This window comes from Propithecus coquereli, unplaced genomic scaffold, assembly GCF_000956105.1.
Source record: "Propithecus coquereli isolate 6110/MARCELLA unplaced genomic scaffold, Pcoq_1.0 Scaffold1, whole genome shotgun sequence".
Lineage (NCBI taxonomy): Eukaryota > Metazoa > Chordata > Mammalia > Primates > Indriidae > Propithecus > Propithecus coquereli.
In genome coordinates, this window is record NW_012133857.1 from 8,295,697 (window position 1) to 8,313,218 (window position 17,522).

A 17,522-nucleotide genomic window follows, 5' to 3' on the forward strand; every position below is an offset into this window, starting at 1 on the left:
ATTTTGTTTAGGGAGGGAGTGGGGCACAGTTACAATGAGGTTATCTTTAGCGGGGCAGGGTCTTGAGCCACCTTGGTGCCTGCAAGCAGTTTACAGAGGCAAGAGTGACAGCTGTTAGGGGAGATAGCAGGGGTGGAGACTTGTTAGTGGAATTTTCCACTTCACAAGGAGGTGGAAGTTGATTTCACAGAAGTAAAACCATGTCAGGGCTATAAATACCTGCTAGTAGTGATATGCACCTTCTCAGGCTGGGTCGAGACAGTCCCTACCCGGACCGAAAAGGCTAGAGAAGTGGCAAAGCTTCTACTGAGAGAAATCATCCCCAGGTACAGTCTGCCACTCTCCTTTGGCAATGACAACAGACCAAGCTTCACTGAGGAGGTCATGCAAACCCTCACCAAGGCACTAGGAATCAAATGGAAACTACATACAGCCTACAGGCCACAGAGCTCAGTGAAAGTAGAGCACATAAACTGGACACTCAAGCCAAGCTATGTCAGGAAACACAATTACCCTGGGTAGACGTGCTAAGCCTAGCCCTGTTCAGAGTCACGTGCACATCCTGTTTGAAATCCTGTTTGGTAGACCTCCCCGCCCCCCATCAAGTGATTAAGGGGAGACATTAGATAACTAGGGGAATTGAATATAAACACACCTCCAAGCCTTAGTTAAAACTATGCGCCATATCCACCACACCATCCTAGAAAAAACCCCTATTGCCCTGGGTCTCCGTGTCCACCCCCATCAACCTGGGGATGTAGTCTAGGTAAAGGACTGGAAAAGAACACCCCTAGAGCCCACCAGGAAGGGTCCCCATACTGTAATATTAGTTACTCCCACTGCTGTTAAAGTTGCAGATATCACTCTGTGGATCCATCATTCCCGGGTGAAAAATGCTGAACCAGACAACGAAGCTGATTTCTGGACTGCACACCAGGACCAGCAGAACCCGCTAAAGATACAGCTTAACTGTTTCCCAATAAGGATAGCAACACCCAGGACTGAATGGGAGTAAATGGGACCACTGGCCCTGGCCCTCATTGAGGTCGTAGTAACTTTACTGGGGATTGGACTCTTCACGGTAGCTCTGGGAGATTCGACTGGACTGCAGAGGGGGTCTCTAACTGTGGTATTTTGGCTTATTATAGGATGTCTACTCCTGCCTCAGTTCCTACCCTCCTCCTGGTTGGGGTACTCGCCCTAACAACTATGGCAGAGAAATCCTGACCTGAGGTTTGTTATGCTAGGACTTGGATTCCTTCCACTAATGGGATTACTCGAGGCTTCTGGACCACGGGAGGTTTCGCAGTCCGCACCTACATGCCAAAGACATGTTATAGTCAGGCTGAGGTGTGTCACAGCAGGGGAAAGAAATACTGGACTGGCAACATTATAGGTGATATTTGACCCTGTATAGCCCCAAGGGGCAAGCCAGCTTGTTCGACTTACTACACCCACTGGGAAATGATGCCCTATAGTAGACAAACAAGGGCATCAAAGGGGGGAATGATAAGGAAAACCCCCATCTGTTACTTGGCACATCAGCCATCTGAGACCCCCACCCCTCATGGAAGACCTGCATCAGCATAATACTAACCTATTACCTGACCCATCAACTAATCTATTACTTGGCACATGAGACACCTGAGACCCCCACCCCTCACGGAAGACCCACATCAGCATAATAACAACCTATTACCTGGCGCATCGACTAATCTATTACCTGGCACATCAGCATAACACTAAAATCTATTATCTGAAACATCAACTAACCTATTACCTGGTAGGCATTAACCACCTGACCCCCCGGACCACCACATCTTAATAAAAGTGGGAAAAATTGGGTAGACGGCGCTCAGAATTTGGTGGCGAGGCCCCCTCTGAGCCCGCTGGTGAATAAACTTTGATTCTCCGACTCTCCGTGTGCAGCTCGGTTTGTCCTCGGGACCACTTGCTGTAACACTTGCTGTAACAAAACCACGGTGAGATACCACCTCACACCTGTCAGAATGGATATTATTAAAAAGGCAAAAAACAATAGATGGTGCAGATGCAGTGAAAAGGGAATGCTTATACACTGTTGGTGGGAATGTAAACTAGTACAATCTCTATGGAAAACAGTATGGTGATTCCTCAAAGAACCTAAAAGTAGACCTATCATTGGATTCAGCAATCCCACTACTGGGTATTTACCCAAAGGAAAAGAAGTCATTTTATAAAAAAGATACCTGCACCTGAATGTTTATCAGAGTACAATTCAGAATTGCAAAGATATGGAATCAACCTAAGCACCCATCAACTCACGAGTGGATCAAGAAAATGTGTGTGTGTGTGTGTGTGTGTGTGTGTGTGTGTAAATATACCATGGAGTACCACTCAGCCACAAAAAGGAATGAAATAACGTCTTTTGCAGCAACTTGGATGGAACTGGGGACCATTATCCTAAGTGAAGTATCTCAGGAATGGAAAAATAAATGCCACATGTTCTCACTTATAAGTGGGAGCTAAACAAGGGGACATATGGTCATAAAGTGGTGTCATGAACATTGGAAACTAAGAAGGGGGAAGTGTGCGTGGCGGGGGGTGAGGGATAAAAAATTACCGATCATGTACAATGTTAAGTATTCTGGTGACGGGTACCCTAAAAGCCCTGACTTCAGCATGATACAATTCATCCACATAACAAAAAACACTTGAACTCCCTGAATCTATTGAAGCAAAACAAAACAAAAAGCATTATAGTAGGCTTTATTTAGCTCCCCAAGGCCATGACCCAAGACAGGTTTTACTCTATTAAGCTCCTATGTAGAACACCACACTGGGTATTGCTGGATAAAAAGCAGACTGTGCCAAGCTCTTGGAGGCCTAAAATGGTGATTCATGATCATGTTCATAGTGTCTCAAACATAGTTTCTTCTCAATATCACATAATTCATTAAAATTCCTTTATGAGAAAAGATGACAGAAAGTCTCTACTTTGGTAAATATTCTCAACTATTTGTTTCTATTTAATAGATTTTAAATAAAACAAATAAAAAACTGATGCCACAGCCCATTCCTCAAAATACTTAACTGCTACCTGAGCATCTTAGCGAGACCCCGCCTCTACAAAAATATGAAAACTAGCCAGGCCTGATGGCACACACTTATAGTCGCAACTACTTAGGAGGCTGAGTCAGGAGGATCACTTGAGCCTAGGAGTTTGAGGTTGCATTGAGCTATGATGAAGCCACTGCACTACAGCCTGGGAGACAGAGCAAGACCCTGTCTCAAAACAAACAAACAAATAAAAAAAATGACAAACAAAAAAAATTAACTGGATCATAACTTGAAAATCACAAGAGTAACCATCCAGAAGAAATAAATACTTGGCTGCAAGGAATGTCCTTTTGGATTCACTTGCCTACTGACTGATTTCTTTTAACCTGATTCAATTTCTTCTAAGTTTCAAGATCATGGCAATCTGGATAAGAGCCACATTCCTGAGAGCATACTGAGAACTGCCCTAAATAAAAAAGGTCAGGAATGATCCTCTCCACGAGAAACAAAACTTAAGAATGATACTGTCTTTATATCCTTCACATCACTTGATTAAAGTGAGCAAATTTTTTCTTTAAAAATCTACTTGCAACTGCTGCTCATGGAGTATATGTTCTGGGCAACTTGAATCTATGCCAGCAGGTTGCAGTCCTCAGCTTGGCCCAAATAAACTCTCTGCTTATGTTAAAAAAAAAAAAGAGCTAATTACGTTCCTTAACAAAAACTCACTGCAGAGCAATGACCTCACAGGCTAAACGCTCTCTTCTGTGGAGCATCACATTCTTCTGATTCCCACGTACCTAAACACCACCTACCCGGACACTCCAGCACACACCCTGACCCCTAAACCATATGCACACCTGCCACTCACAAACACCATAACCCCAAGTAACTGGGTAAAAACACTAACAGGAAGCTTAAAGAAATGGCAAACAAGAAAGTATTCTGAATTTATCATAGTCTAAAACAAATCTCTAATATAAAAAGAATGCCTATAAATCAATAAGAAAAATCTAACAATAGAAAAATCGGTAATGGATATAGTTCACAGAAAGAGAAAAACAAAAGATACTCAATTTTACTCCTAATAAGAAAAATACAAATTTAAAACTATATCGAGATAACATGCTTTAGCTATTAAATTGACAAAGACCCAAAAGTCGGACGGCACTATGAGGTGAGGTCTGAGGAAACAGGGTCTCTCCTTCATTGCTTAGAGTGTAGTTATTGCAGCCTGTATGATATGACATCATCATGTAAAAACCAAATGGGGCAGGGAGAGAAGAATGCTTACAGACTTGGTTATGTACGCAATGAAAAGCTCTAAAAGAACCAGCTACCCCGGGAGCCTCCAGGGACAGCAACCTTGGTAGACTGGTATCTGGGCTAAGAGGAAGACTTTTCTCTGTCTACCCTTCAGTTCTGTGCCTTTGAATTTTGTATCCTCAGCAAATATGACAATACTGCTTATTTTTAAAAATTAAACTTACAAGATGATGCTGCTTATGTTTTAAAATTAAATTTACTGGCTGGGTATGGTGGCACATGCCTGTAGTCCCAGTTAGTTGGGAGCCTGAGGTAGGAGGATCACTTGAGCCCAAGAGTTTCCTGTCTTTTAAAAAGAGAAAAAAGAAAAAAATTTACCCAATTACCTTCATTCTGAGGATTTCAGAATTTTTGACTTCTCTGTCTTCATTTAGCATTGTTACAAGGTGTTGCAAAGAAGTCTTAGAGGCTCTTCCATCTTCTATCTCTTGTTCTTGTGTTTCCAGAAGTTTTGCCAAATGTGTTGGAAAATGAGGTGGTGTTTTAGGACTCTAAAATAAAATCAAATCTCATCCAAATACCCAGTGTTAAGTGATGTTAGAAAGGTTTCATTTTAAATGTACAAGTATATGCCAAGCACACAGAAAATACTCGGGCTATTTAGCTTATTATTCTAACTTTTGTTCAAGTAAAACAAACAAAAGACTGGCACCTTTATCAAGTAAAAAGCAGGCAGAGGGTGTTAGTGAAAATCTTTTTCTTAAAAAAAAAAAAAAAAAAAAACAAAGCTATGGTCTTAGTAATTTCCAAATTTTTATCATTCACAAACTGTTCATTCCTCCTGAAATGCTCTCTTTTTCTGAAAAGTACCTGGGGAGCTTCAGCTGCAGAATCCATCACATGCTCCAGCTGTCTCATTTTGAAGTTATATTCATTCTTCTTCTGTTCTACTTCCTCCTTCTTTTGGTTTAGCTAGGAAAATTAAGATTACAAGTTAGAAAATAATATGGGGCACATGGTCCAATTAAAAAAGACAAGCTTCCCCATTACCAATCATCAGGGAAATACAAATTAAACCACAATGAGATATTGCATTTCACCTATTAGAATGGCTATAATAAACATGAACGATAAGTGTGGGTGAGGATGTGGAGAAAAAGGAACCCTTGTTGGGAATGTAAATTAGTATAGCCATTATGGAAAATGGTATGGAGATTCCTCAAAAAACTAAAAGTAGACTACTGTATGATGCAGCAATCCCACTTCTGGGTATATATCCAAAGAAATTACAATCAGTGTGTTGAAGAGATATCTGTACTCTGAAGCATTCGTCACAATAGCGAAGGTATGGAAGTGTCCATCTAATGGATGAATGGGAGAAAATATGCTATATATACACAATAGAATACTATTCAGTCTTAAAAAAGAAGCAAATTCTGTCATTTGTGACACCGCACATGAACCTGGAGGACATTATCCCAAGTGAAATAAGCTAGGCACAGAAAGACAATACTACACAGTCTCACTTATATGTGGATTCTAAAAAAAGTTGAATTCATAGAAGTAGAGAATAAAATGGTGGTCACCAGAGGCTGGGTGGGGGCTTGGGAGGAAACAAGAATGGGAGATATTGGTCAAAGGGTACAAAGTTTCAATTAGGAGGCATAAGTTTTTGAGATCTATTGTACCACATGGTAACTATATTTAATAATAATTGCCAAGAGAGGTTTTAAATGTTCACACCACCAAAAAAACAGTATGTGAGGCAACAAACATGTTCATTTATTTGATTTAATCATCACATAATGTATACATATATCAAAACATCACATTGTACCCTATATATAATTATTTGTCAATTAAAAGAGACATTTCATAGAATGCTACTTATATTTAAAAAAAGAAAAGACAAGCTTCCCATGGTATACAGAATTATGCTTTTTACATTGCTTTTTCATTGCTTGATTAATAATTTGAAAAGCATTCGATTAAGACAAAACCATGGCATTTTTTAAAGTAATAAAATGTGAACTTAGGGCTGCTTTTTGTGATATGTTTAATTTGGTTGCTACTATAACCCAACATCTCCTTTTCTCTCACAAATTTACACCTTTTAAGTTTTTCTTTTAAGTTTCGCAATAAAAGAGTTACTTGCAAAAAATATGAAATATAAAACAACAGCTGCTAAAAAGATGATAAAAGTCAGCCATAACGTCCCCACAGTGGTTAGGACTTGCTGCCGCATGCCAATGACCCAGAGTAGGTGGGGAGGCAGCCGAGCAAGTCTCACTTCATGTGCACAGACCCAAGTTGTTCTGATTCCAAGTTTACAATCCAGATTGCCTAAATACTCCATTAGTCTGCCTTTTGTAACATAGAGAAATTAGCCAAGGCAGGAATGTTGTGACAACCTCAACTATGGATCCCTTTTGTCCCCCATCTTGAGTGACACCTCTGTGCATCTTACCTTGTCCTGAAGTTCTTGGATCAGGGCCTCCTTCTTGGTCAGTTCTTCCTGGGCAGACTGCAATAGTCCTGAGTGTTTTTTTGAGGCCTCTGTAAGCATGTTCAGCTGCTCAGTGGCATGAGCCAGGTCCTCACAGAGCATATCTCTCTGTTGGGGGACAATCCCCACAAAGGAAGAATTTCTTCATTGTAGTATTCCAATAAGGATTTCCAAATCATTATTATGTACAATTTTTAAAAGGTTAAGAAAGTTTTATGTAAAATCCCCCCCTTTTTTTGGGCTTGTGTCCTAATCCATTCAAAGACAAACCGGTGAGTTAATATTTAGGTTGAAAGGGTCTAGAGATTAACATGATTACAGTAAATTCATATAGGTATGGCAAATGAGAGTTTAATTGCACTTTCTTCTCACTCCCGGATCTCAAAGCTCATCTCTCTTTCCTGAGGAGGACTCCAGGAAAAGGTCCTGAGCTGGCTTGTCTCACCAGTTGAGTCCTTTATACACTGGAAGGTAAATAGCTATAAATAGTTGGGGAGGGCTGGGCAGTTCACCAGACTGTGATACTGTCATAGGCCATCAAAGTTTCAGGAAGTAGGTTATAGAAAGTGACACAGAGAATTAGAAGTCCTGTAGGTTGCATACATAATTCCTATGGATGCAGTGTATGTAATTCCTGCAAAATTAGAGCAGAATCTGTTTATTCTCCGTTTCCTCTCCAAATGTAAATTTATGTATGTATGTGTATATATACACATGCATATACATACATACACATCTCTCATCACATACACTTAAAAACTTGATATATCACACTTTTCCCTGTACTCGTTCTTCTATTACATCATTTGTTAAAAATCCTATGTATGTTTTTAAAGTGGTTATTGTTGATATATAGTAAAGCTATTCTTTTTTTAATACTTAATTTCTTTTCATATTCCTTAGGAAAGTTTTATGTCCTTAACAGTTATTATATAGTCTTCCCTAAGGTTTTTATACTTTTGATTGTTTTTGAGAATGGAACTTTTTAGTTCCATTATATTGTTAAATGGTTATTGATGGTATACGGTAAATATATTTTTAAGACTTGATTATAACTGATTACTAAACTCATTATTCTAATAGATAGTCAGGCAGTATTTTGGAGTTTCCACACACACATTCATACCCAACTGCAAATAACAGTATATTTTTTCTCAGTTTTTATAATATTTGTGTCTCATTTACTGTTCTCATCTTATTGTGCTGGCTGGGGACTCATATTGTTGAAAAACATTGATGTATAGACAATTTAAATGACAATTCACAAACCATAGCCATAAAAGTAAATTTTAGCTAATAAAGACAGAAAATAAGTACGAAGGGAACGTGAACTGGCTGTTTATGATCAACTCCACTTGAATCTAAAATTCCTAGTCATAATCTTTTCAAGAAGAAATGACAGAGAGAGAGAAAGGAAGGAAATAAGGATGGAAGAAGGAAGAGCTTTTAAGTATACTGCCATGAGTTTTCTTTCCTCATTCAGCTACTCCCACTAAAATAGCTAGATTTCTCTTTTTATTTTGGCAATAAGCAATATAGAACTGAATTTTACACATTTTATACACTGTATAAGACTTTAGGTTGTGGCTTTTGTGTATTAACTTTTCAATTGGCCTCCTAAAATTAGTCCCAGGTAACATGCATTGAGTAATTTACAAGGTGCCACATAGTGTTCTAGGCACTTTCCATGTATTCCTCATTTCATCTTCACAACATCTTATGAAATAGGCAGTACTGTTATCTCTTTAGATGTGGCAAATGAAGCAGAGAAAAAATTTAACTTCCTCAAGGTCACACAGCCAGAATTCCAACTCCACAGCATGTGCTCTTTGTAACTTGTTACTATTCTACTCTTACTTTCCTTTTATTCTGATTTTAGTTGTCTATTTTAACCTTCTTACATTGTACATATGTTAGCAGCTTCAAATCTTTTCTGGAATGTAGCAGGATAAAAATACAAATTACTGGGTATATCTACCTTGGATATCTATTCCCACAGGTTCTTTAAGTTCAAAACTGGTAATGTGTAAAATGCATCTCATTAATTTTCCCTGAGCCTCTATTCTCTTCATCTTAGATGTGTGCAGAATCACCTTCGGTCTCTCAGGCTAGAAACCTTGGTGCCCACTCTGACTGCTTCCTCCCTTCACAGCACACATCCAACTGGACACCAACAACTGTCAACGGTAGTTCTGAAATACTTCCCAACTCTCACGGTCTCATTCACTATCCCCACTAAGACTTCTTAGCTCAGATCTCAACACCTTCTGTCTGGGTTCAAAGTCTATGCAGCTCCAATTTCCTAAAAGATACAGCTGGTGTTCCTCAAGAAGCTTACTGCACAGGCTCAGCCTGTCTCCATCTCAGCTTCTGCACCTCAAGCTGGCCACCCCGACTGCTTACTGTGCTAGAGACACTCCACACACATTCACACTGCCAAGGCTTCCCTCCCTGGCAAAGTCTTGTATGGATACTATCTCCTCTGGGAAGCTCTTTGGAATTTCCCCAGGCAGAATTACTCCCCTCCTTCCCTTTTCTGTGCTCCCAGGTCGTTTATTATGTCATAATACACATATCTCTTAAGCTACATAAGTAATGGTGTTTCAATCATTCTTCCATCCCCAAATGCCAGGCCAGGTACAAGTTGTATGGTATGTGGATTCAATAAATACTTGTTGGTTTTATGGGTAGCACAGTTTAGCAAAAAAATCCCCAAAAAATGAAAGCCCAACCAAATAAACAAAAATCCCTTATATCTAAAGGAAATGCAGAACAGTTTGAATAATGGGTTGTCATCTGTCTGAAAAAAGGGAAGACTAAAAGTATATTGGACTTGCTTAAAGTATCTCTGGAAGGATATACAAAAAACTAGTAACATTGGGTGGTTGAGGGATAGGGAGGGGTAGGAGGAAATGCATATTGCTTCTGAACCACGTGACAGTATTGCTTAATTTTTAAAAGGGTAAATTTACGTGAACAACAACAAAAAGAAAAATTTTTTAAACATTCCGAGTAAATGCAGTTTCCACTCTGCTCCCCTTACATAAAGGGTGGTCAGTTATAGGAACTTCACATGGTGTCAGCACAAATAATGAAAATAGATTAACTAGATAAAAATATAATAATTTTAGTGGTAACTCTTAATTGTCTGACCACCCTAGGAAAAAGTGGCTCTGATTATTAATCATTCCTTTAAAAATCCTCTATTTATTCACTAATAACCTCCACACACAAATAGATATATTGACAAGCAATAAGGCAAACAAAGAAGTCTTAACATCTACCTCTATATCCTCAGAGAGTATTCTTAGCCTAAGGGTTTCTTTCAGATCCAGAATATCCGCTTCCTGCCTCTTGATCAATGCTTTGCTCTCTTCTTTGTCAACCAAAGCAGAGTTGTATTTGCACTGTAGAAAAGAAAGTCATGATACAGAGGTGTCTGTTTTATTATCTGTTTATTTGTAGATTAAAATATCAAGAATGAGTCTGAGTTCTAAGGTGATGACCACATTAACACAAGTTAATTCAATAAATACTCGATGAATGAAAGAATGTAAGAACAAATGCATGAATGGTGAAGAAAAATGGAAAAGTCACATGAAAACAGATTTTTTTTCCCATCTTTATCAGGAGACTGTCTTCAGAAATAAACATGGAGAACAGCAATCTCCTAGAGTATCTACAAAAACCTTCGCCTTGACCCAAGCAGAAGAGAAAGCATCAACATTCAACATAGATATATGCTGGCAAAATAAGTAGTTACTTTAGGAAATGACATTACGTCCATTATTAGAGAAAAAAAATTCATTTTCTATGATTAATGTCTCTGAACTTAGCTAAAATGTGTTATTTTTTTTCTCAGCCTTAACTGTCCCAGCCAATAACCAGTCTGTTTCTTATTCAGTTTATATCAGCAATTCCCAAATGGTGCACAGAGAACATTGTCCCAGGTCAGTGAAATCTGAGAAACACTGCAGTCTGCATTGCCTCCCGGAGATGCATACTACGCCTTGGCATAACAAAGGCTCTGCAAGTCCTGCAAATACAGAAATCTGTTGAGCTTTAACTAGTATTTCCAAACTTCTTTGACCACAGAATCTTTTTTCCTGGTGGAGTATTTGTTAACATCTTGAGTCTGTAAAGTGTCTCATGTTCAAATTTAACATCTTGTTAAATTTGACTAAACTTACATTTATGTCCTTTAGTTCTTGCTTTAGGGTGTCAATAGTTTCCATTTTCTCACAGACTGATGTTCTTAGCTCCTGGATCTGATTCATAAGGTCGGTCACAACTTCCTGATGAGGACAGAAACAATATTTTCACGTCCAAGGGCATTCAAAAGGAGGTAATTTTTTTTTTTTTTTTTTTTGAGAAAGAGTCTCGCTTTGTTGCCCTGGCTAGAGTGAGTGCTGTGGCGTCAGCCTAGCTCACAGCAACCTCAAACTCCTGGGCTCAAGCGATCCTTCTGCCTCAGCCTCCCGAGTAGCTGGGACTACAGGTATGCGCCACCATCTCTATATATATATTTTCAGTTGTCCAGATCATTTCTTTCTATTTTTTGGTAGAGACGGGGTCTCGCTCTTGCTCAGGCTGGTCTTGAACTCCTAACCTTGAGCGATCCACCCGCCTCGGCCTCCCAGAGTGCTAGGATTACAGGCATGAGACACCGCGCTTGGCCAGGAGGTAATTTTCAAATGATAAATCATTTACCTTTACTAATGGCAACATAAGAAGTCAATTTTATTTTAGCAAAACATCATATGTCTCATTATTATCAATTTATATTTTAATGGCTATATGCTATTTTACTTAATCATTTGCTTTGGTTTTATGAATGAATAAGAGTTAGACATATAAGGATTTTAATACCTAATTTTACACTTGGATTATTTATTTATTTATGAATGAATGAATGAATGAATGACAGAATCTTGGTCTGTTTCCCAGGTTAGAGTGCCATGGCATCAGCCTAGCTCACAGCAACCACAAACTCCTGGGCTCAAGCAATCCTCCTGTCTCAGCCTCCCTAGTAGCTGGGACTATAGGCATGTGCCACCTCACCCAGCTAATTTCTTTCTATTTTTTTAGTAGAAATGGGGTCTTGCTCTTGCTGAGGCTGGTCTTGGACTCCTGACCTCAAGCGATCCTCCCACCTCAGCCTCCCAGAGTGCTAGGATTACAGGCGTGAGCCACTGTGCCCAGCCTATTTTTATTATTCTTGTTAAAGTCAACTCCAGGCATTTGAGAATTTGTAAAATGGGACTTAGAGTCAACAAGAACAGGTCACACTAATACCAGCATCTTAGTTAAAAGAGTTAAAATAACTCTTTACAGGGTATTAGCAATAAAAAAAACCAAGATAAAGAATGTGGTAGTAAACAGTACTCTAGGATGTGTTTTAGAAACATACCATCGTCCTGAGTAATATAGTGGTTTGCACCTGAAGTTATGTGGAAAATTAAACTTAAGAGGAAGACTTCATTCTCTAGCTGCCTTGGAAGATAAACAAGGCCTAACTGCATATAGAAATCTAGCTATCGGTCACCCTGGAAGTGCAAGATGGGACAGGAGAATAGAAAGTTAAACTAGCATTTATTAAAAAAATACAGAAGGGTGTAGCTTCAAACTCCACCTACCTTGTTAGAATCTCTAGACTTTTCCAGAGAACTGATCACTTTTTCAGTAGCAAGCAAGCTCTCTTCTAGTTTCTGTACTTTTGCCATCTATGGGGAAAAATAAATATTTTTAGAAAAAGAATTAAATCACAAAGCTAACCTCACCATACATAGATAAAACTGAAATCTGATTTTCATATTATAGAGATTACACTAGGATGAATACTTGAAAATGATAAATTGGGTTGAAAGACAATGATTTTGTGGTCTCTATCAGGAGATACCAATAAATTATGCTTATAGCCAACTGGCAGTTAGAAAAACAACAGTTGAAAAATAATAAAACCAGCCCCGAATTTTTTTTTTTAAAAAATTGATTTCCAACATCCAAAAGCTGAAACCGTTTTTATAATAAACTTCTTTAGACATCAGGAATAAAAGTTACTTCAAATTCTTGAATTAGAATAATAGGAAATTTACCTGCTGCTCACACTTGGCCATCTCCTTCTTTTTCTCCTGACGTACAGCCTCAAGAACTTTTAAGATTTCTCTGGAAGAGAAGAATTATCTTTTACCCGACTTCATGAAATGGATAGAGGAACTGAGTCAGTACAGAAGCGATTAAATACAATGCAAATGAACTTTATTAGACACGTACTTGGTGTGAGGCATTATATTCCAGTGGAGATCAGAAATCTGAACCCATTTCTTCAACAACTATTTAATGAGAACTTATTTTTGTACCAGGACTGTTTGTTTTTCTTCAGAGTGTTTTGTATTCCCTAATATAACATATATAATATAGTATTTGTTTATTATTACCTATCTCCCTGTGCTAGAATGTAAAATCCACAAGAACAGGGAAGTTTTATTCACTGTTTTACCTCTAAATGTGCTGGCATTCACCAGATCAGTGCCTGGATTATTGGATATCACTAAACATTTGCATGAATGAGAAAATGTTAATTGCCTGTCTCCCAACTAGATATACACTCCACGTTCACCACTGTATACCCAAGGCCTAAAGGATAATCTGTCTCATAGTAAGAACTCTATAAATATCTATTGAATAAAGAAATTCTTCTCATTAGAGTGATTAATAGCCTGTTGGCTGAGACTGAGAGACTCACTAAGGTTACTAAGGAAAAGAACTTGAAGAGAGAGGGAAAGAAAGATAATGGACCAGCAAGAAAAAAGAGCAGCTAGAAAAAGAATAGTAGAGACGGAAATAAAAATCATTCTCCACCTTCCAATAATAAAATGAACATTTGGAAGTCATCTTATTATATATAGACTGTGATTTATTTACAGAGGGTGCTGAGTTCTGATCACCACTGACTGCTATTCATTTAAAAGCACAATAGCTACTTGTTGAATGTTTTGAAGAATTAAGTTTCTCTGTATAACCATTTATATAAAAGAATCTGACATTCCTTTTGGAATGCTTTTAAAAAATAACTCTTTACAGAGTATTAACAATAAAAAACAAGATAAAGAATGTGGTAGTAAACAATAGTCAACTAATGGAAAAGATAAATAGCACTCACTTAGAACTATTTTCTTTATCTTCTTCAAACTGTAATGATAATTTGTTATTGCGTTCTTTTTCTGCTTCAAAAAGCTCCATCAAATTCTAAAAGACAAGGTTATATTAGACTTTAAGTAATTGTTCCTAGCAATGTTTAGTCAACAAACATGTCATGAACCTTCTATGTGGCAGGCATGTGGGCAAGTATGGAAAGTTAGGGAGAGATCAGAGTAGTCCTTGCCCTACACTCAAGAGAACAATCACAGACCCAGGACAAATTCACCAATTACCAAAATCCCTCTTAACTTACATTCAGATCAGATTTCAGAGTTTCATTTTCTTTTTTGCAGTTTTGGAGGTTTTTTGAAAGTTGGTCAATTTCAAACTTCATTACTTCTTGTAAGTTGTCATAGGAATCCTGTAGGCAGGCTTTCCCCTCAAGCAGCTTTTCATTTTCTAATCTTTATCAGAAAAATATTTTTACAATGGTAAATGTAAACATTTAATATATTTCTGTCAGTCAGATCATCTGCAGTAAAATTTATCCCATCTATAGCCCATTCCCAACTTAGCTAAGCCTTGACTGATGGTAATATTCCTCATGGACTTGTGTGAAATGTCCATAATGCACAAATACATGAGATACACTGGACCACACAGGAGTTCGATGGAAAAGGCAGGTGGGAACATTAGCCTGTAGCCATGACTTCCTCATTCTCTCTACCACAGTTTCAACTGGCAATCGATTGTTTAATTGATTGGCAATTTACGGGTTAGACACGTTTATGGGTTTCCAGATCTAGCCTTCATGTAAGCGAGGCATTGGTAGTTAATTTCCAAGTTTTGTCCATAGCTCAGCTCCAACCATTCACCACATATGTTCTCAGCTCTAGGGAGGTTTTTGAAGATGGCAAATTGGCTTCGATCTGAGCAAGAGAGAAAGTTCCCTTGGCAAAGAACTATCTACTGCTTTTTTGGTTTTCATTCTCTTGTTCTCCTCCCCAATATAATGTGGCACCCTCAGACATCCAAAGCTCAGAGAACTAGCAAACAATCAGTTTGACTTTCTGTACCATCCAAAACAGGTGTCTTAGCTTATATACAGAAGGTTATTAGACACAGAACTACCTGCTGTACTAAATCAGAGTAGAGCAGAAGCAGCAAATTACAAAGTGGTATAATCAGTTGCTAAAAGATAGATGTATAGACAATAGAAGGTAGGGAGGAAGAACATATATATATGTATTTATGGTATAAACTATGTATAAAAAGTAGGCAAAATAATTCAAGAAACACATAGCAGCGCTGTGCTGTTTCTTTCAGAGGCCTTAACAGCCTTTGAGGATCATGATGGAGCACAAGCAGCCCCATGAGTGATGTACTCAATGTTAAACCAGAGACACTGAGAAAAATTAAATTGTGTCCAATGTATTTAAAAAGCTAGAAAGTATTTAATACTTAGAATTTAAGTATAGCTAAATGTAGTGGATTCTTAACATTTTTGATGTAGTTGAACTCTGACATGCAAACACAAGGAAATGAAGATCCAATGAGATTAGTGAAGTGACTTCAAAATAATCACACAAAACCAGTTTGTGATGGAGCCAAGTTCAGATTCAGTGATTCAGAGGTTAAAACAAATGCCAGGTATAAGAAAACACAACAGTGTACCTGTAGTAAATTACCAATAAATTGTCTATTTTGTTTGTTTTAACTAGTTTGAGTAGTCCTGGGCTACAGGCCAATCAGGTAACTTGAGGGAAATGCCTTGGTGTTGGGGAAATGGCGCAAGGTGGAGGAGGCTGTGCTGACCCAGACAACGCATCCCCTCTCTAAAGAGAAAGGAATAAGTTACGCAGTGGCTGATGGTTGCCATTCAGGAATATGGGCCTAGTGCCATCAAATTGTCTGATTGTTCAAGAGGATGCTGAAACACAGATTTTTATAAGAAAACACTCAATTTCTAAAATGCTATGTTAATTTTTTTATTTCAAAAAATTTATGGGGGCTGGGCGCGGTGGCTCACGCCTGTAATCCTAGCACTCTGGGAGGCCGAGGCGGGCGGATTGTTTGAGCTCAGGAGTTCGAAACCAGCCTGAGCAAGGGCGAGACCCCATCTCTACTAAAAATAGAAAGAAATTAATCGAACAACTAAAAATATATAGGAAAAAAAAAAAAACTAGCCGGGCATGATGGCGCATGCCTGTAGTCCCAGCTACTCGGGAGGCTGAGGCAGAAGGATTGCTTGAGCCTAGGAGTGTGAGGTTGCTGTGAGCTAGGCTGATGCCACGGCACTCACTCTAGCCCGGGCAACAGAGTGAGACTCTGCCTCAAAAAAAAAAAAAAATTTATGGGGTACAATTTAGTTACGTGGATAAATTATATCATGCTGAAGTCAGGGCGTCCAGTATACCCATTGTAACAGCACGTTGTACTTGACAGAGTTGTTTTTTTTTTAAACCACACTAGAGCTGGATGAGGTGGCTCATGCCTCTAATCTTAGCTACTTGGGAGGCCAAGGAGGAGAATCACCTGAAGCTGGGTGTTTGAGACAAGCCTGAGCAACACAACACAGTGAAACCCTGTCTCTTAAAAAAGAAAAAAGCAAAAAACCACACTGGGCAAGCCCAACAAAAACATATGTATAAGTAAATTTGGTCTGCAAATCTCAAGTTTTCTTCTTCTCCTTCAATTTCTTGTTCTGTATTCAAAAACACTCAACAGCTACAGATTTTTTATTTTTTGAGATAGAGTCTCACTCTGCCTCCCAGACTAGAGTGCCGTGGCATCATCATAGCTCACTGCAACCTCAAACTTCTGGGCTCAAGCAATCCTCCTGCCTCAGCCTCCCAAGTAGCTGGGACTATAGGCCTGTGCAACCACACCTGGCTAATTTTTCTTTCTGTAGAGATAGGATCTCGCTCTTGCTCAGGCTAGTCTCAAACTCCTTAGCCTCCCAAAGTGCTAGGATTACAGGCATGAGCCACTGCCCCTCTTTACATCTTAGATTACTTCTCTTTCAAGATTACCAGCACCTGACTAACCAGCCATCTTTTGGCAAGTTACTGTGCACAATGGTAACAACTATTGTTCTGGTCTACTTTACACTGTCCCTTTTTCTAGTAAGAAGACATCTTTCCCTGCGGAGCAGGCACATTACAATGTTGGCCCAATGTCATCTAAAACCCTCAGTAAGTGACTGGTCCAAAGGTGAGCAGATGACTCAAGAAAAACCAATTCAAATTTTCCCTGGATTAATATATGGCTGTTGGGAGAGAAGGGTTCTTTGCAGGAGGTGTTATGCTGGGAACAGATTGTCCGAGGCAATCTGTTCCTTGTCACATAGAGGAAAAGGAATGCCCTCAATAGTAGGAGAGAATAAGAGCAACATGTGTGTGTGTGGGGGGGGGGCTAGGGAGAGGGGGAGGAGGACAGAGAGAGAGAGAGAGAGAGGGAAAGAGAAGGAGGGAGAGGGAAGGAGACAGAGGGAGGGAGAGGGAGATAGAGAACTGGAGGGAGAGAGAGAGAGAGAGAGGGAAGGAGACAGAGGGAGGGAGAGGGAGATAGA

At 39.0% G+C, this 17,522-nt stretch overlaps 1 protein-coding gene across 1 annotated transcript in view; it reads right to left on the minus strand.

The window, feature by feature from the left end:
* KIF15 (kinesin family member 15) overlaps positions 1-17,522 on the minus strand; it is a 90,265-nt gene that overhangs the window by 23,302 nt on the left and 49,441 nt on the right. The window contains exons 19-27 of the mRNA XM_012665611.1: positions 14,265-14,415; positions 13,974-14,059; positions 12,907-12,976; positions 12,448-12,534; positions 11,002-11,106; positions 10,096-10,218; positions 6,773-6,919; positions 5,176-5,277; positions 4,692-4,856 (exon numbers count right to left, since the gene is read on the minus strand). Of these exons, the coding sequence (XP_012521065.1) occupies positions 4,692-4,856; positions 5,176-5,277; positions 6,773-6,919; positions 10,096-10,218; positions 11,002-11,106; positions 12,448-12,534; positions 12,907-12,976; positions 13,974-14,059; positions 14,265-14,415 (1,036 nt within the window). The remainder of the gene's footprint in view (positions 1-4,691; positions 4,857-5,175; positions 5,278-6,772; positions 6,920-10,095; positions 10,219-11,001; positions 11,107-12,447; positions 12,535-12,906; positions 12,977-13,973; positions 14,060-14,264; positions 14,416-17,522) is intronic.